Raw genomic sequence first — 20,813 nt, 5'->3', positions numbered from 1 at the left:
AAAGTTGCCAACTACAGTGTATACCTGTTCGTGAGCTGCTGCGTATCACTCTCCTGTGGAGACTTGCCTGTTGAGGTGCGAGTTGTGACTTGTGAGCAGAAAGTTTGTTGGGTTTCTGCATTGTCTGACAGCATTATACATGATGTGTCTGAGCTTTGAGGAACGCCTGACACTAAGGCACCAAATGATCAGGAGGTTCTTTTTGAATCTGTAGCTCTATTTTTTTTTTTTTTTCTCCTTTTTGCAACTGTGGCAAGGGCAACAGCATCACAGAAGGTGGAAATCCCAGATGGAATGTATTTTGTTGAAGAGAAAAGGAGTGTGCCCATACAGCTGACTTTGACTTTACACATCTCTGTGTCATTACAGATTTGACATCCAACGCAAAGATCATTACTGGTGCCAGTGATGTTTCAGTCAGAGATGTTTACCTTTTCTCCATGTTTCTCTTCGTAGTAGGAACTGAAGCTTCACAAACATCACTCTGCAGCAGTTGCCTTTTGTATACAAGCTGTATGATTCAGAAAGATAAGATCCTGTTAGACCTAATCTAACGTTAAATACGTATATTGATCTGGCTCACAATGAAAACTCAGTTTTGATGCTTGATGGGTAGTTGCTAGTTATACACTGCCCTCTGCTGGAGAAGAAACACTAGATTTTTAAAATCAAGTCATGGCTTTTAAAATCACATTTTTCATAATAATTTCATTGAAACTTTTATAGTGATAAAAAGGCTGTAGCCTGACTGTTGGAAGTTTCTTGCTTTTTTCTCCAGAGGCACAGAATGGGCCATTAAGTTACAGAAGTAGGTCCTAGAGGGAACTTCAGAAATTTCTTTGTCGGGGTGTCACTGAGATTGTTAGGTGTTCTGATTTGTTCAAAACCTCCAGCAGAGATTCCGTAGCCTCCCAAGATAATCTGTTCTACCTCCCAAACTAGATTCGTCTACCTGTCTTTTCATTGTTACTGTGGAAAAGTTTTTCCTAAAATGTGATGTAAATTATCTTTTTTGGACATACAGGTGACTTTTTATTTTGTGTCCCTCTGTCTTCTTTTTGTTACTTTGATTTAATTTTCTAGTGGGATAAGTTTTGGCTGTTGCAATAAGTTGCACAAATCATCTTGTCTTGTACTTTTAATCCTGTTCTGGTAGCATTCAAGTTTCGGGTAATAGAATTTTTTCCTCAGATTTATACCAGGCTTGTTTCTTGCAACATGTGCCCCTTCTCTACTTAGAAGGGGCAACTATTTCTTTAAGTATGTACGATAGTTATTCCTAAAAGCTTTCTGCAACCCAGAAAAATTTCAAAAAAGACTTAAGGAGTTTACGTATGTAGTTGAAATTCAGCAGCTCTCAAGTAGTTAATTCCCCTAAAATCAGTATGAGAATCTTGCCCTATTTATTTGGGGTTAATGAAGACTTGTTTTATTTGATAGAATGCAGTTATCCATAATTAGCGATGGAATCTTACACCCAAGTTTTGGTATTTTCTCATGTTGAATTTTGTTTGACCAATAGGCTAGTTTCTGAAAAGGTGGTCGAGTCAGCAGTTCTGTAATCTTTTGGGTGCAAAGTGATGAATAAAATCTAAGCCGGTGTTTGCAGCAAGTGTGCAGGCAGTATGATTCTACAGCTCTGCAAGACAATGCATTTTTCAGTCTACTGTCCTAGTTCATGTTTTCCTAGTAGAGAGATTCCCAAGTTAGCCTGTTGCTGTTTGGGGCTTTTTGTTCTTTCCCAGCCCCCAATTCCTGAATGACCTGATTAGCTCTAAGATCTGGGGGGTTTTGTGGGGTGGTTTTTTGTTGGGTTTATTTATTTAAGCATACCGTGAGGAGGGATTTTTTTTCTTTGTGAATGATAATCCTCATATGAATTCAGTCAAGTGGATAGTGGCTTTCTAATTATTCTGGCCTTTATTGTGAAGTCTTTTAGCAGTGGCTCTTGCATTCCCTTCTTCTGATGCTGAAATGGAGTTTAGGGTATTTTGGTTATGGAGCATCTTTTGTAATGCTAAGTATGCTTTGGTAAATCTAAAGAAAGGTGCTGAATTATAATATTGCCATGCCTATTTTTTCTATGTCATCTGTAGTGAACATTTTATCTATCTTGGTAAGAGCAACCTCATGCATAACGAAAAGGATGTGAAGATTTGAGTGGAGGCTAAGCAGTAAAGTGCGTAAAACTTAATCTACTTGTAAAGTGAGTTGGGGTTTTTTTCCATTTCCAGTTTCTGTGCAAATACTTGTCTCAGTTGACACAAAGAGAAGAAAAAGATATCTTTGTGTGATGGCATCAGCTGGAATTCTTACAGCTTACAGTAGGCTTTTATATACATATATGAATAGGTGTGAATATAAAAGGTATGAGTGCCAGACAGAATTCTACTCCTTTTCATGTGAGATATTTAAACTGTTAACAACAGCAGAGATCTGACTACAGTCTACCGTCTTTTGTGTTGATCTCTTCTTAACTGTTTCTGAGCTGTCTCTCTTGCGTGGAATATTTATTTTTCTATTCATTTTAGGCTTTCAGTATCCTTTCACAGGAACTATACCTTAAAGATGATAGGTACTGATGTTGTTGGATCCTTTTCATAATTTTGAAGATGGACGAATAGCGCAAGCTGACTGGGACATGAAAATATTTATATTTAACTCCTTCGTAGCTATGCCTTACCGAAGTTGATTTTTAAATGTATGTAAGCATATGAACCACAAGGGGGAGTGAGTATATAGGTTGTGGAAGGCAGATTATTAATAAGCATTTTGGGTACTCTTCCTGATAAAGCCTATGGAGGTAAAGCTCTTAATCTCCTGGAGCTGCGTTTATACATAATAATTAGAGTAAGACTGTGCATCTTGCCTCTTTTTGGAGACATACTGTTTAGATACAGTTTGGCCTGTGGAAAGGGCAGTGGAAGGAGCATTAGTACACTTCAGTTGGGATGCCATCTATTAATGTGTGCTGTCAAAGGAGCAGGTTTTTGAGACTTTTGTATGTCTCATACTATTAGGAACTAAGCACTTACACAAATGAGGGAGTATAATGTTATGTTGGCTATCTAGAATACCCAGAGGTCGTTTGCGTCCATGCCCTCAAATCCTTCGCTTAGTAAAATGTTGAAAGGGAGGTATATGAGCTGAGGTGAGCTTGCTACTTTTGCTTCATCAAAGTGTATTGTGCAAAAATGTGGGAGGAAGACAGGCCTCTTCAAACTCATACATGCTGGTAAAGACTTCTGAAAACTGAGCTCTGACAGAGCCCAAGTGACTTGTGAGTTTTATTTTCAAGTGCTATGCATCCAAAATCTCCCTTTGTATAAAACAGAAGTATTTTAGGGTATTCAGGAGTTTTAAATAAATAGCTGATTTTGAAATGCCTCCACTTACCCTGGTGAAGTAACAGAGTTTTTTCATCTCTGAATTATATTTGGAATTCGTGTAAATCTGAGACAAACGATCACTTTACTTTGACAGGACTGTGGAGGCTTTCAAAAACAGAAATCTGTAGTTAGCGATTGTGTTAATGGCTTCTTTTTATAAGCAAGAGAGCTCTTGTATGCTGTCCAGCAAAGCTAAAGTTAGACTAATGAAGCTACATCAGCAGGAAAGAGAAGAAAATACGAGCCATAAGCTGTGAACTAATTCTGAACAAAAGGAAATTAATGCCTTTTCATATTTTCTTTTTTTTTTTCCAATCCAAGGAATAAATTGAAGGAAAGACCGGTGAGACATTACTAAATTGCTTCACGTTTGTACATAGGTTGACAGACAGTAGTTGGAGCTCAAGAATATGTGTACTAGTTTTTGGTAGGATTGATAAAACCTTCTGGTGCCTTCTTAATAGGAAGATGGCTAGTAGGAAAACGAGGCCTATTGCCAGATGACTTTAAAGTTTGTATGTTTTAGTTATAAAAGATCAGATTTTTCAAAGATATTTGGATGTCTTAAAGTGCAAATTAGGACCTAGTAGGAAGCTCATAAGCAGGTTGGCGCTTATTTCTTGTAGCTGCCGATCTGGGTTTTTATGAGTGTCAGATTTTCAAGCAGCATTGAAAACGAAATAGATGCAAATGCTGTTTTCTCACTATTCCTGTACAACTGCAGCGTATTTCTGACTTTGCCTCACGGAACTGCAATAGAGAGGAGGAGGAAATTAGGCTGACCTCTCCCATACCACGCCTGTGCCGTGCAAACAAGTGTAATTACAGTTGCAGTGGTATCTATTGATTCATGATCAGAAGCTGCACCAACAACAGCCTGCCGGCAGTGAGGTTATGGAAGAGAACATGAAAGAGTCAATTCTATTAAGAATTTGACACAGTATTGGTAGGGCATGAGCTGGGTGGTAGGACCTTGTGCGCCCATAGACAGTTGAGGTAGGAACAGATAAAAGCAAGCAATGCTTTCTGACAGTGTTGTCATCCCCTTTTTTCCACTTATTCTACACTTTAAAAAGTGTTCAGCTGTAAATAGTTGGGCACTACCTGTATTTGAAGGCATCCCCCAAAGAACTTTGTTAGAGGCAATGGGCCATGTCTGAAGGACTAAGTACTAAGATTGAATGGTAGTGGGCATTATGAAGATGATGTTTGCATGGACAAGTTATTTATCAGTTGTTGTCCCCTGTTTACTGACTTTTTCTTACGTTAAAAAGAATAAATAACTAGTTATAGAGAGAAGTCTTCTGTATTAAGTGAAGAATGTCTCAATCTGAAGATTTAAATGCTTTGATTTTCTTTGCGTTTTTTCTTTTGAATTTTATGCATATTGTACTTTATTACAACCTTACAGGTGCCATTCTATAGCCATAGGCACTCGTAACCATAGTTAAATTGTGCATATGCACTGTGTAATTGGGATGTGTCTGTATTCCATATGACGTCATTAGTCCAGCAACAGTGCGCAGTGTGCTCTGGATTGGCTGCATGCTGTATCAAATCAGATTTATGTTGTTGACCCTTGTATGGTATACCATGCCGTCTTTCATTTACAGCTGGCTTTCTGCCTGGATTGTTTACTTTCATTTAGTAGAGAGAAATCTGAAGCATTATATGTATTTCACTGAATATTGTTAGGCTGATTGAAATGCTTAAATGATTTGTTAATGTGGTACTAAGTAACAGTGGCAAGCCACCAATTCCCTCATCTAATTTAGTCTGAAATTATTTCTCTGTAATATGAAATCACAAATCATAATTCTGTGTGTGAATTACAAGGACTTCCATGAATGTCAGTGGTATTTGGTTCAGAATAGCCACCTGTAGACTGTTTGATAACGTCAGGCTGCTTGTGAGTTGTCGAATGTTTATATTTTTATGGAGTTTGGTTGTTTTACTCGAGCCACTTGCAACTTTGAAGCCAAATAATTTTATTTTTTTTTTTTTGTGATGAGAGTAAAAGAAACCATATCCTCCTGGAGAAATTATCCCTACATTCTATTTTGTTCAGCCTAAGAGGATTCCTAAGCAGCCTAAGAGGATTCCTCCAGAGCAGGTTCACGCTATCCAGTGTGAAGGCTTCAAACTCCTGCATATGCAATGTGGTGTGAGTGGAGCTGGACACAGTTTAGGTGTGTCAGGGGAACAGTCCCAATATGCAGTGCCGGGTAAGTGTAATTTAAACCAGACCATGAAAACACCCTAAATAACTCTAGAGGCTTTGTAATAACACAGATGGGGTCAGCAGAGACACCTTAATTTCTTTTCCTGATGGACTATTAGGAACTCAACACAGAATATATGATCAAGTGTCCTTAAACTCATGTGGCCTTGAATTCTATGAACTTAAAAATCCTTTCTTAATAAACTTAGTTATCAAAACCACTGTAGCCAGCCATCCTTAGAAACAGATGAAGGGATTATCAGATATTTTAAGATTCTTGGCCAGAATCTTTGAAAACAAAGAAATTAAGTTGATGGTTGATCTGTTGGTGCTGGAGAGCATTAGAAATAAATCGATAGATTGACTTAGCAGAAAGGTTGTATTTGATGTTTCTAAGGTGCAAGAAACAGATGGTTTATTTCTCATGTGCAGAGTCTAAGAACCCAAAGTACCAGCAAACAGTTGCAGGACAGGAGAGTGAAAATGTGGCTAAACCATCCTTTGTTTCTCTCAGTCAATATTTACAAGTATAAATTTTATCTACATACGAGGTGTAATTTGGAGCAGCCTGAAGGCTGTTCTTGATCATGCTGGCTGAAAACAGCGCCATGATAGCCAGCAGTGCAGGAACTCTCATACTATCACCCAGAGGTTTCTCATGTACTCTTTGAGATTCCTTCCAGTAGTCTTAGTTTTCATGCTGCTGTATCACAGTGTCAGGCAAAGGTTCTGGTTCTGACTCTTATGAACGTGTCATCCATTCATTGAACTATATGTGCAGAAGTCATGTTAACCTTTAATAAAAACAAAAATCCCATTAGTTTTGTTTAAAAAAAATTAGATTCGCTATCTAAATAAAGCACCCTCTTTCCTGCCAGTTATACTGTTGATAAAAAGTGTCAGCAGCTGCTGTATGAAATTGTACAGTATAATTTTTTTAAGGTTCGTTATTTCTGGCATTCTCACAGCATACATAATTTTTGATTCTTTACTTACTCCATTACAGACAGGAAATAAGGAACTGGCAATTACCATTTGTAATTTATGCCCTGCTGTTCATGTAGAGCTGTGGATGCAACACTTCAACTTCTTTCACTGCTGCTTAGTAACAAGCCTTTCAAATGAAAAATAGACATGCCTACATTGAATATGTATTAGGCCAAATTTAATTCCCAGGTTGAGCTGTGCTATTGCCATTGAAGGGGGGAGACTGTGCCTACAATCCAGAGAATCTGTTTGAAGATATACCCATTATGTCCTTTTGCTCTCAGTAGGGAAAAGACTAGAGGGGGAACCTAGGTCCTGTTGAAAAGGTTTGGGAAGATGATCCATACGCAAAAACTTCATTCTTTGCCTCCCTTGTGTTTTTACTACATGTTTCGGGGAAAGGAACCATATTGAGAATTATATCCTTCAAACTAGACCAATAGAACTCTACCAGTAAGTATCCCTGAGTAAACAAGTCATAGAAGAAGTTGCAAAACTAATAGGTCTTTCTGTAAGACATGAATGTACGTGTAAAGTTACCGAGGCCTGGGGGAATATGTGTGTTAGCTAGTGAGCTACAATAACGGTTGGATTTGCAATCTAGAGCTTGAGAAAGTAGGAAAACACGAGTACATAAAGGATGCTGCATCCTCTCTATTGTAACAAGTACCGTATCATGCTGCTATGGGGACTTGGGTGTTGTTTTTTTCTTTTTATAAAGTCCTTCATGTTGAGCTCTATTAGAACTGCCACTACAACCCTCATTTTTGGAAAGCTGGGGGTTTTTATTCTTGGTGATGATATAGAACCTTTGTCTAAATTCCAGTGTAGGTTTACTCATTGCTAGGTTATAATACTTCTTGTCCCCTTTATTTTTTTTTTTTTACCCCATAAAGAACTCCTCTCCTTTTTGGAACTTACTTCTAATTCTTTTCAGAGCAAAAGTAGCCCACCTTATTTTGCGTTGCTAAACCAGTTGGTTTCTGCTGCCAAAATAGATCATTCGTCCTAATAGTCCTTCTTGTCACCTGCTGTAGTTTTGAGTTACTTGTCTTGATAGTTTCTGTTCGTGGTATTCCAAATGAAACCTTAGTGTATTTTGCAGTGGTACTAATACTTTATTGTCACCATTATAAAGCAGAAATGCCTCACCTCATGCATTCTTGAATTTAATTTCCCTTTTTGTCATCTCCCCCCCCTCCTTATGTAAATTGGATTAGGGTGTTGTTATAAGAACTTCTTGATGAAGATTTTTCAAAAATACAGTCCTCGATGAGATGTCCTCCCACAGTACCAAAAAACTCCAGACAAGAAGTCACAGTTGAGGCTTTTGTGTTTGGAGTTCTGCAGGGTATCTTTTAATCTTCTCTTCTCTGGCTACATGCTAAAGCAATCCTATGGATTTCCTCAAAGTGGAAAAACAAAGTAAATTAAAATATGCTGCACTATAGAGTAGAGAGAAAAGGAGGATACTTTCACATTCTTAGTATTTTATCTACTCATTCATTATCTGAGTTTGTCATAAACTACTTGGAGAGGCATTTCCTCTCCCCAGCTATAGCAGGACTCCATCTTCAAAGTAATTATTTTCAGCTTCTTTTCTGAGCCAATCTTTCATCCTTTTTCTTGCCAGGGTAATCACTTTTCAGTCCATTTAATGCTCTAATCTGTTATTCCTACAGAGTTTTCGTTTTCTCAAAACAATCATAGGCATAACATCTCCTACACATGGCCAAGTAGTCTGACTAGCTTTATGGACGTTCTGGTTTTACGCTTAACTTGGTGCTAGATACCTGCAAACCTTAGGTGGTCAAGCAGGTAAGAGAACGTTACACATCACGCTTCCTTTTCCTTGTTATCAAGACTGAGGTTTCCTTTTCTTTTTGGATAGGCTCGCCATCCCACGTGCCTTGAAAGGCAGTGCACGTTTTGTGTCTTGTCTTTGCTGCTGCTTTGTTTGTGTGCCAAGTCCCATTGCTTGATGCAGGCACTGAGGGCACTTCACATTGTTCAGTCAATGTGGGAAGGAAGTACTCTATTATTAGGTGAGAAGTATTGCCTTCCAAGTAATACCTGAGGACATCAATAAGCATTTAATATATATGCCCTCCTAATTACGGAATATATTTGTTGCTGATGAAAAAGACAAGTAACTCTTCCTTTTAACCACTCCTTGGGACTAATTTATTCCTAATCTGAGATCTGAAGTACCTGTGACTTCTGGACTTTTTGGTACCATCCAAGTTATAAATGGCTCATCTCTTCGAAGTTTCTCTTTTTTTTAAATGTTAAAGGCTTTCTTGTACCCCTCAATCCAGTGTATTTTGTTTCCTTTCACCAAGTCCATTAACCGCGCTGCTATGGAGGTGAGGTCTTGTCTCTAACAGCTATTATAATTAGCCAAGTTATTTCCCTTTTTTGCCTTTGTTCTTTAATAGGCCTTGAAGTATGTAGGACAGATTCTTTGATGATGAGTGGTTTGCTGGTCAGTAGACTATGGACTATGCTGTCCAAGAGAACAGAATCACAGGCATAAATAAAACTGCTACTTTTAATTTTGTTTTAGTGCTTTATTTTTATTTTGCCAAATCAGAGGTATTCTTGAATTCAGTTCTTTTCTTTCTTTAGCAGTTTGCACAATCCCATGGGACTATCACCAAGCTAAAGCTGTCCACTGATAGCTTTAAGTACTAAAGGTTCCTTGGTTGCACCACTAATACTGACCATTCTGACAGTGTTGGTTTCTTGCTATTTTTCCAAGGACTGCTTGCCAGAAGCTTCCTAATTAAAAATAAACAGATTAATCATTTTCCTTGGTTACATAAGCTCTAAGGATGTAATTCTTATCTGAGTATGAAGAGTAACGGTCGTCAAACAGTAATCAACTGCTTTTCCTCTTCATTTTTTTCTTTTATGTGTTCTATGTGTATATTACTGATGCTGCAGGTAGAGACATTGCATGGTTGAGCTGGAGCAACTGATTAAACCTTTATCAGCACAGGGAGACAGTCAGGTACTGCATCTCATCAAGAAGAGAAGTTTGCCTTGAGCTGGTGGCTTAAATACATCTCTGAGCCAGGGGATACCAAGATAGAGGAGCTAGGATTTCACTGGTGGGTGAAACAGATCACATGAGGATTCTGGCACTCTCTATATGGCATGCTGGAAGCAAGCGTGCCAGCGGCCACTGCATTGATAGTATCAGCTTCAGCTGTGGAAAGTGTCCCAGACTGATTCGTGAGTAGGGGGGTGTAGCAGCTCTGGAGGCAGTGGTGATACTAAAGAGCTTGCTAAATCTCTGAAAACTGCTAATAGTGACTGTTTATCTTCAGTCTTGAGGAGCCACAAAGAGCAGAACTGAAAATGCCAAAGGATTATAATGTTTTTCAAATGCTGATTGCAGCACTTTGCTGCTTTTATCATCGTAAGTCTATTATCAGAGTCAAGGTAGGTGCCCTTTTTCAATAACTGTAAATACACAGTGTGCTAGTCAGTAATGCTTTTGGTTTTTCTTCAGAAGTGTTTGTTTTTATACGAAGGTTGGGTACAGTGTGTTTCTGTTCTAAAAAGCATCTTTAGAGTTCACCATTGTCTCAGAGAGAAGCTTAAACAACTTTCAGTTTATGAGCCTGAAGCTGACTGTCTTTATGTTTAGGCACTAATTTTAAAATGCCCTGGTTTGGAACTTGCTGTAGAGAATTTTAGTAAAGTTTCAAGCTTTCAGAATTTAACTGATCAGACCCCTTGGTTCCCTAACTTTTTCACCTACTTACTGAAAACATAAGCAATTGTGCTCAGGAGCTCAGTTTTTTTAAATGCCTCAGACAATTTTGGACTTGTCCTTATATTTCAGAACTTTTTTAATTACAAAATACACAAAATCGTATACTCATGGAATGGTTTGGCTTGGAAGGAACCTTTAAAGATCATCTAGTCCAGCTCTCCTGCCGTGGGCAGGGACATCTTTCACTCTATGCAAAAATGCACTATATGCAAAGAAAAAGCCTTTAAAAACGTTTTGAGCCACACTTACGGAAGTGTCTAAGTGACTTGTGAATTGAACTGTAATCAGGTGGGGTATCTAACTACTTTTGAGGATCTGTGAGCTACACCTAAGCTGTTAGATCTTTGTATTTAAGATTTATGCTTGAATTGTTCTTTGAATAACAAAGTGTCAGCTCTCTAAGTCACTGTGTAATGTATATAGATTTTCCAGAGCACATGCAATGAGGAGGGATGTGAAGGTTGCTACCTTCTGGCCTGTCAGCTTTCAAACTTTGATGGAGGCACTTAAAAGTTAGGAACAGCTGCCCCCCTTCTCTCTCTTCCACTGATTTGCCTTTTAACTGTCCATTTCTGAAAGTGGGGTGAAGCGCTCAGTCTCGGGCACACTGGAAAAGTGACTCTGATCAAACTGTCTTCTCTTTCTCACCGGGACAAATGTCAGAAGTTATCAGCAGAATAGAGAGCTAAAGATGCTCTCCTGTTACTGTAATTCATTTTCATTTTCATTCCAAATTTAAGCGTAAGGCTTAACTCTTCTGTTCTAAAACTTTAGAAATGACATGGAGTTTTATTGTTGGCTGTCAGAACAGTTATAAAACCGTTGTTCTTGACCACGCATGCCCTTTGTTTAACTTGGCATGAATTTCTAATACCTAAAATAATGGTGGTGTTGTCATGGCAACTTTCCATTTACTCTAATCCATATAGTCTCTAGAGAAACTGAAACATTAATAGTGTTTGCTGTATGGAGGGTAGAAAATAAAACCTTTTATGTAGAAACAAATTACAGCTGGGCTCTTTCAAAAATAAGGTTCTATTTAAAGAGATTTGCACCATTTAAAATAGATTTGAATGCATGTGTTCCAGCATGCAAGTTTAGCATTAGTTGAATCTGATGAACTGCTATTTTAAGAAGTTCTGATGGTAGGAAACTGGGGTGCGTTTGCTGAAGAGAAAGTGTCTGTAGGTACAGAAACAGCTGGTGGTCAAATCAAGTATGGTCTGCACCTTGGGGCCAAATGATGTCTGTCCCATGAAATGCCAAAGTGCCTAGGATGATAGGAACACCTGAGCCCAAGTTGTCTTCTTACTTAATTTGTAAAAATATACCACTTCAAGCAAAATCAGTTTGTGTAATTACGTGAGATTAATCCTTAGTTGTAATAGTAATTACGATTGTAATGAAATACCAAACTGATCCATAAATTAGCATGCTGAAGTCCGCAGCTCCCTCTGCGAGATTCAGATTTTTTGCTGCACTGAGATAAATTCATTGTAATTATGTTGTCCGATTTAATTGAAACCAGTATGTGGCCAAGCTCAGAGATGCCTCGTCGTGTCCCATCAAAGCACAGGAAACAGTACAGCACTTGAGCACTCATGTTTTGCTGTACTTAATTTTAGTGTGTGAAATTAGGATCTCAGTGGCAGATGTTTGGTTTGTTTTCCCATACATTAGTAGAAAACACAATGATCAGTGCAGAAGATCTGAACTTGGATCAACTCATTCTTCAGTCGCGATGTGTCAGTACCTTTTACAATCCCATTTGGTTTTAATAGCTGTTTACAGTTAAGGTCAGCTTCTACATTTCAGGAAAATAAAGGGAAACTTCAAGGCAATGGGTTCCTGTTTGTGGTTAAAAAAAGAAAGTGAAAAGAGAATTCTAAATTGTGGCTTACACCACTTCCAAGCCAAAATATTGTTCTTTAATTTTTTGCATTTTTTAGAAGTTAAGAATTAAGTTAAGACTAAATCAGTGATAAACAGCAACTTAAAAAATGAAGAGGTCTAAATTAATGAAGTTAACTTTGCCACAAGACAGTTCTTTTCGTTCTAGCTAGTACGGTTCTTACGATTGGAGGGAAAGACCTTGAAGTTCAAGTATTTTCATTCGTAATTCTCTGCTGTGATTCACCCTCAGCTGAAGCTGCGCAAAAGGAGAAAGCCACTCAAATTATCAGGACTGCCAAGTTTTAAAACTTCCAGCACGTTGATCTAGCTCATTGCTGGGTAATGTACTAATGCTATGAATGTGGCATGCGTAAGAAGCCTTTTATAAGCAGCTACTTATTGCAAGTGCCATCTCTTATCTTGGATGAATTGCAAACACTTTTTATAGATAGTAGATCTTAATATTTCTTCAGTATGTGGTGATCTAAATCTGTTTCACTGGCATCCTCGGGCTTCATGGATCCAGTTTCAGCATGTATGTGGAGGCAGTTGGATTTGATAACATGAGTTTACAAGTCATCACCACCCAGCATTATGGGTCTGCCTTTTTGATGTTAGATCTGTTGTTGTTGGAGGGGGCCAGATGGGAGAAGACTGACTTATCAAAATGATGTGAAATTTGGTGTGGCTCCCTGAACTCTGATTCCCTATTGTCTTGCTGCTGAGTTTGAGTTTTGATGAGTCTTATGCTATATAACTTTTTTGAATTTCCCATGGTAATTTTATACAGTTTATCAAATTTTCACTGCAGTATACCCTCTATCATATATATCTATAGATAGCAGAGGGACCACTGGTGCTCTGTAAGCGATTCCTGTTTAATGGGAATGGGAACATTCTCCAGTAGATATTTATTCATTTAACTTCTTGGTAATACCTTTCATTTAGGTATTTCTCAGATTAAAACAAAAAAATCACCCAACTTCTAAAATCCTTTAGATTTGGTAGTCAAAATCCTCAGGGTCACTGAGTGAGCAGATGAGGATTTGACTAACTGTAAACACGGGATTTCTCAGGATCCATATTCCAGAAATGAGGCTGTCCTCCTACCTCTGAATGTGGCCACCTAGAAAATTAAGGAATTGTTATCAGTGTAGTGTTGTAGTGGAAGGTGGATGCAGAGTCCACTAGAATTAAGTCTTTCCATTCCCTTCAGTTAACATTAGATGGAACTGGGTGCTAAAAGCCTTTTTTATTTTCTTCCTCCCAAACAAATATCTCACTTCTTAGTTAATAAAAAATGGCCACTTTTCTCTGAATGTCAGGCAGGTTATGTTGTTCATAGTGGCAGACGGAGAACATGCACATGACGGAGTTTGATTTTTAAAGAGCTATCACAGTCATGATGAAAGTTTTCACAGTGACATGTTATCTTTTCATCAGTAACCTCAAAAGCTGTCACCTGTTACCTAAACAAGCACACAGAAATCTTGTGGCTTCAAAACTGCCATTCTCCTGTATTAATTAATCTCTCCGATTAGTTCAAGATTCCTCTCCTGTATCTTGGGCATGGCAAAAGTTTGTATACTATTTGTTCTATGTCTCAACCGACCAGTTAAGTCACTAGAAAATAAAAATAAAAGCCTGCAGAAGTTGGCACTCATCTATGCAAAGAGACTTTTATCATCCATTTTGTCCCTCCCATTACTTAACATAGCACTCATTATAGTCCTGTGTGAACTTTGTGCACTCTGGAAGATAGGAGAAAACTGCCCCTGTGAAGAACATTGCCACAGTTGTAGTTAAAAATGTCCAAGTTAATCAGAAAATGGTTTCTTGAATCTAGAAACTCCCTTTTTCCCATTAGTTCTTTCTCAAAATAACCATTTCAGAAATAACTCTGTCTGCGTGTTCTTGTCACTTTGTAAGTTCTTGGCCAGTGATACTACTTTTTTGTACAGGAGAAAATAAGGACTGGCAAGAATGTTTCCAAACAAAGATGGAGAGTCTGGTTCCACGTGGGTATTCTTTTCAGTGCCTAGTGCAAGTCTCTTGGTTTTGGTGGCTGATTAGTAGAGTTATAAGTGAAACGAAATACATTGTACTTGTTCTAAATAAAATTAAATCATAGTATAAATTGATGTAACTGTATATTTTAAAATGCTTGTACTCATGGTGCCAGACAGGCAGTCTGATGAGGATCGCAAGAGCACAGGGTTAGAGACTTAAGGGAGCTCTGCAGCCAGTGCAGTGTATCTTAATCCAGAATTGGAATTTTGGCAATAAAATGTTCATTTTCTGTATGAACAAGTTGATTGCTCTCTAGTGGTTTGGAAATAGAAGAATTTCATTAATTTTTCACTTTTCCAGATGTTTTTAGTGTCCTGTGTCTGTGCGTCCCCTCCCTTCTTTCTCATTTCACATCTTTGTCTTCCCTCCTGGTATTTCCTGTCCCTTCCCCAGCATCCCCTCCACATTTGCTGTTGATTGGTCTTTCTGTTAAATTATCCGCTTGGCTAAAAGCTATGGAAATCTCACAGAATTTAAGTTTTTGCTGCATCACAAAGTATCTCCCATCTTTCCTCATTTATTTGGAGATTCTGTAGGACCTAGTGATGTTACAAGGTCAGAAAGTTGTAGTTCAGAGTTCATGGTGCCCTTAAGCAAAAGTAGACGACCTCCAGTGTTGGAGAAAAGATGGATTTGGGAGAAAGCTATAACAGATTTGATTTAGATAGATACAGTACGTTTATTAAAAGCTTTGGAAAGGTACTGGCTTGACTGATTTCCTCAATCAGATCACACTTCAGTTTTCACAGAGCTGTTCTCATTTATCCCTAATAATTTTCTCTTTTTCTTTTTTTTCTCGAAACCTTCAAGGCAACAGGAAATCAGGTGGTTCCAAGGCTGCCTGTTGGGCTAATTTGAGTATCAGCTGGCAGAGCTGTGCAAAGTACCAGGAAATAATTGAGATGGGATGGAAATGTGGCCACCTTTAGTCATGTACCTGTAACGGGCCTTGGCTGTGCTTTAAGTAAATAGTACTTTGCCAGGAGGATGCAAAGAGAGATGGTATGAAATTGCCACAAAAGCTAGAGCATATAAATTGCAACTTTGGGTATATATGTAGAAACCTGTGTGATTCTCCTCTCAGCTATTTTGATATTCCATGGATACATGTACTTCACTGGAGTTGTTGCAGATATGAACTGGAGAAAGAATCCACTGCCAGTAGGCAACAGAAATAACTGTGGGACTTCTGTTTTGTTTACCACCAAACTCATACAGTAGATTATTCAGCACAATTAAAAATTATTCTAATCTAACGTGATTAATTCAGCTAGGATGGTTGACACAAGAGCTTGATATAGTGAGTTTCCTTTGGAGAGTGCCAAAGACTCAAATGAAAGTAACCCCTTGGATGCACAAACAACAGATTATTGTGAGAAATTCCCATTAAAACGTGTTCACAAGTTACATAGGTACAGCATATTGTGTGAGGTCAAGCCCTCTTTAAATTTACCCTGCATAAGATCATATTTTGATGTTTTGCTTCCTTAAATTTTGGTATTTTCCAGTTTTTGGTATGCTAAATGAATATTTGCCTGAAAAAATGTAAAACAATATGTAACATAAAGGATAGCTTGTTACATCTGTAAGCACAGTCTGCTTTTAGTTTAATGGCCCTGAAGTAGAAATCCTTTGTCAAATATAATGAACTTGCATGGCATTTATTAAAAACTAAAATAACTGTACTGACTGGAAGTTTTTTTACCCCTTCTAAACTCCTGGCTCTGTACGTTTTCCATTGGGTTTGTAAGTAGAATTGGGGGCTTTTGCTGGAGGCCGATAATATTGTATTGCTAAGTAGTTTTGTATTTTTCTTTTAAAGACCTGTTCGCAAAAACTCAGTATGGCAGGAATATCTTAAATAGCACCAGGACTGGAAACAATGTGACTAAAATGTGAACAAACAGTTCTGGAAAGCGCATACTTAGGGTGAGTTCTTTGTAGGTCAGGAGAAGCATCTGTATTTGAAGAGAGTTCTGCTGACTTGATTTGCTTTTATATTCCAGGGATTTCTGACAGGGTTGTTACTATTTGGGAATCTTAAAGAATTTAAACTGGAAGCTTCCCTGTGTTGCTTCAACCATGTTTTATTGCAGAATATCCTGAAGTCTTCAATTTTTGTCCTAGATTTTTTTTTTTATTTAAATTTCTTTTTACCATCCACTTCACTATCTAAGCGTAAATGTAAATTCGGGTTTCTTTCTGTCATTGGGTGGGAGCCTACAAAGTGTCTTAGACAAAGGCATAAACTGAGGACATACTACTAAATGAAGGTTTGTCACTATGAAGTTAGTGCAGATTTACGGCATACCATTACTGTCCCTTAACTTTTGGGTGCTATTGGGAAATGAGGCTGAAGTATCTGTGTCACGTTGTATGGAATAGGTCAGCTTTTCTTTTAAAAGACAGTCCGTTGACATAGCTAATTACGCTGTTCTAAGCTTACACTCTTCCTTATTTACAGGCTAACGTGCTTGTGTAGGCTGCGCCCGGGGTGATTTTTGAGCCCTTACTTGCATGATGGGAAGCTCAGTGTATGCAGAGATCGTTGCAGGACCAGAGGCCTCGGGTACGGTGTTGAGAGTCGAAAGGCATGGGCTGGTATGATTACAGACAGCTCATCAGTCACGCTTCTCCTTTAATGGATGTAGGCTGTATAAGAAATCAGTCTCAGCCAACAAAAAACTGTCCAGGAAGACGTGCTATTACTAAACTTGCTTACCTAGGCAGTTTCCCCCCTGTGTATTTTGGGATTTGTGCTAGCCACAGGAGTTCTTCCACTAAGTTCAGAGTTGCATAAGGGTTATTTAAGCATGTTTGCTTCATCTCAGGAGATTCTGACCTCTGGCACAATCAGAGTATGCTCAGTGCGGTAGACCATGGTGGAGGGGATTTTTAACAAACCAATAATCATGAATGTTAACAATTTAGTTGGTTTGGATTCCTGAAATGTTTTTTCTTGTTGTGTTGCTAGATGTAATTCAAATGCAATATGTGTCTCATTGTGTTCATCTGAGTAGTGAAAAATCCATTTAACCGCCAGAAGAAATTCTAGGTTTCTCTGCTGTACTTGTAATTCATGTGTATCTGTAACTTGATCAGCCTGTTTTTTAAGATAATTTGTGTCAGTACGATCGATGAAATTAGTCCATACGCAGACCTATAGCTCTTTTTGTTGGCTATGAATCTAGCTCTCCTAAGCAAATTCAGTTATTGCATTTGTATGCTGTAGTCTGTTCCATTTACAGTAGCTTTGCCTACCACTGAGATACAGTGAGATGCTTTTGGAATGATGGTAGCAATTTGTACAGTAGTTTTGGGATTTTTAAGATCTCTATTCAGTCGAAAGCATCTTTCAAAAACGTAAATACAGTTCACATAAAAATAGCAGTTCTTTTCAGAAGGTCAGCAAAACACACAGCTATGAATGTAGAAGATTTGTATACCATTACAAGCGAACGCTGTTGTTTAGATTGGAGGGGGTACTTTGAGTTCTCCAGCCGCTTCCTTGCGCGGTCAGGGGAAAGGTGCTCTTGAAGTCTACTCTCCACTTGTCTGCTCTTCACTCTACCTTCAGCTTATGTAAATGCTATAATACTTGCTATCATTCGATAACGTGTGGCAGCGAAATGGTTAACTGTTAATTCTGGAATCAATGCTTTAAATGGGTACCCAGCCATCTGAGTTGGGAAATAAAGGCGGCAGGCATGTGCCACTAGTCCATCAGCTGTGTTAGTCTGATAGGTCACAGAGGTTTGGAGTGGAGGGGGGATTTTTGGCCTTACTTGGTGGTTTTGACACTTTGATACACTTTTGGACTTGAGTCCTCAGCAAGCCTCTTCTATGACTCTTTCTACACCCAGTAACTTAATCTCTTCACGTTGTACGTGGTTTTGTGAAAGAGCCCTTGCAGTGAAGGTCTTTTTTTGTGGCACAGTTTGTTCCTGCAGACTTTTCTTCTCGTAAAGCTTGGGAGGAGTTGGTGAAAGACCTTGATTGTACAAAAGCACAAAGGATTTGCTCCTTGTTGAAAATGATTGTCCATTTTGAACCACATTTGTGTGGATAAATACCATGTGAACCTGTTATGGTTCACAGAAGCAACACTGAGGTGAAAAGTGATTCTTTACCAGGTTGTTTTTATCTCTTGCCTTCTTGTATAAGGTACTACACTCATTTGTGTTTGTCTAAGAGAAGCCTTAGTTTTCTCCGAGAAAAGCAGAGAGGAGAATTTATCTCAGAATTTCTCTGGGCTCCCAGCATGTTTAAATAGTCTTGGCAGCAGGATGCCTCTTCTGGCATTATTCCACCAAAAAGCTGCTGTCTAGTAATCTGATGTAATTCAGTCTGCTTGAAATTGCAGGGAGGATTGTTGAAAGAAGTGCTAAACGTATGCCACCTGCTCCCACGGTTAGGTGCTGTGAGTATTCAAAATGAAGATGAAAAATGCTATAGAGAGCAGTGCTCACGGAAAGAATAGGATTGGTGGGCGAGCATTCCCAGTTCTTTTTTAAATAATGCATGTGTTGCATATTTACATCAGTGTGTCAGTGAAGGGAACCTGTGAGCTTTGGCTCATATCCAGAGCTAAGAAAAAAATCCGTAATGCACTGGGGGAAAATGTTGCATTTTAGTCTTTTCTGCAGCTGGAGGCCCCCCTCTCTTCCCCCCCCCCCCCCCCCCCCTTTTTTTTCAAATATACTTTCTTTTGAGAGAGGGTGTACTCTGATTCTTTGGTCAATGTAGAACATGTTCCCTGCAATGGACCTGTTTCTCTTGGCTATCTTAGGCTTTTGAAACTCTTCAGCAACAGTAAAGATGGGCTGGAGTCCCCAGCCCGTGGAGAATGCAAGGGAGTCCAAAGAACTGCCCTCCACTGGGTGCTTATGAAAGAGTACACGACAACTCGCTAGAGAAGATACTGCACCGTGCTTTGTCAGCAACGCTGCATCCACAAGAAGGGCTAATGAGCCAGAATGGTCCGGCATGGAAGCTGTACTCCAAGAAGAGATGAAGATTGAAATTTTCCAGAAAATCTTATCGTAGTTGCATAGTGGTGATGGAGAGATCTCCAAGCGGATCTCATGATTTTTTGTGCTAAGGGGCAATAAGAGCTCTTTTCCCTTAAGCAGGGAACATCTTGGATATGCAGATTTAATAACCATTAGAAGTAAGCCCTTTAAGGTCGAAAATTCACTTTGGCAAACTTTTTTTAGTGCAACAGAAATACTGAACAACTATGTATGTCCAGGTTAGCCTGTCTTGATGCATTTGGAATGTTCTTAAATGGATGGGTTCAAAGGTGTGGGAGGAAAGGATCCGAGTTTAAAATGGAAGTTTAAACAGGAGGAAGAATATTGGAGCAGGGCATTTGGGTCCAGCTCCATTTTGTGGGGTATAGTTAGAATTCTTATTGGGAAGAGGAAGTGAGGGAAGGGACTTTGTAGGTGTGTCATTATTAGCTTGGTGTGCAGACAGAACACTTTGTTCCGTGCAGTGTATAACAATCACATGTTATCTCACCGAATGCTGGATTTTGCAAATACAATCTAGAGAGCGAAGGCAAGCCAGCCGGCTAAAAGCAGCACCTGCATTCCAGTGGCTAGTGCAGATCATGTGATGGGAGTTATAACCCAGGTAAAATGTTAATCACTAAACTTGGCACGGTTGAAGCTTTTAATCTTTTATTGCAGTTTTCTAGGGAGAGGCAGGTTATGGACAACAGCCCGGAAAAACTGAAGAAGGAGTTGGAGGAAGAACTGCAGCTGAGTAGCGAAGACTTGCGTAGCCATGCCTGGTACCATGGACGTATTCCTCGGCAGGTAAGTGGTCTTCGCGTTGCCAAACGCGCTTTGAGCTTTTATAGACAAGCAGAATTGCACAACAGTACTGTACACGTCTCTGATACCTGCATTAATTTAGTAGAAACATAATGCTTATTTGTGTAAAAGCTATAGTGTTTATGGTATTATCACAGCTTGGCATAAAATGAGGCCGAGGAAGGATTCAGGGTGGAAGATGTAGATATTTCAGGACCTGTGTGCACTGCATAAAGGTGGAAACAGAATTTAAGCTTTATATGAGCGTGTTATCCCCACATATTGTTCAGACAGACTGACGTTAATTTGGTTCAGTATTCTTAACAAAAGTTAAAACGTTCTTGTTTCTTTTCTTTCTTGCACTTGGAGTTTGGGGGAGGGGAAAAATACCCACAACGAAATCTATGCGATAACTTAATTTTGATCCTTACAATCGTAGTTAAAATCATGTTAAAGCTGTCGTTGGATTGGAGCTGAGGTTCCCAGAGCACCTGGAGCTCCCTCTGCGGGCCTCCCTCCTCTGCATACCCGGCTCCCACCGGAGCTGCGAGCTGCCTGCCGCCCTTCCCCTGCATGAGCGGAGCAGGCACGGCAGCCACGTACACTGCGCTTAAGATTAACTGCTACATGCGTAGTTTATCACATCAAAG

At 39.0% G+C, this 20,813-nt stretch overlaps 1 protein-coding gene across 5 annotated transcripts in view; it reads left to right on the top strand.

The window, feature by feature from the left end:
* BCAR3 (BCAR3 adaptor protein, NSP family member) overlaps positions 1-20,813 on the top strand; it is a 113,124-nt gene that overhangs the window by 80,745 nt on the left and 11,566 nt on the right. For 4 of the 5 annotated variants that reach the window (XM_087730511.1, XM_087730512.1, XM_009468262.2 and 1 more), the window contains one exon: positions 20,038-20,166. In XM_087730511.1, the coding sequence (XP_087586637.1) occupies positions 20,038-20,166 (129 nt within the window). Of the gene's footprint in view, positions 1-19,564; positions 19,596-20,037; positions 20,167-20,813 lie in introns of those variants that run through there. The other variant, XM_087730514.1, reaches the window with a different exon arrangement.

Source organism: Nipponia nippon, unplaced genomic scaffold (assembly GCF_047370975.1).
Source record: "Nipponia nippon isolate SJK-2023a ecotype South Korea unplaced genomic scaffold, ASM4737097v1 scaffold_5, whole genome shotgun sequence".
In the NCBI taxonomy this organism is placed as follows: domain Eukaryota; kingdom Metazoa; phylum Chordata; class Aves; order Pelecaniformes; family Threskiornithidae; genus Nipponia; species Nipponia nippon.
Note: the sequence above shows the minus strand (reverse complement) of the source record. Positions and strands in the feature narration are given on the sequence as shown.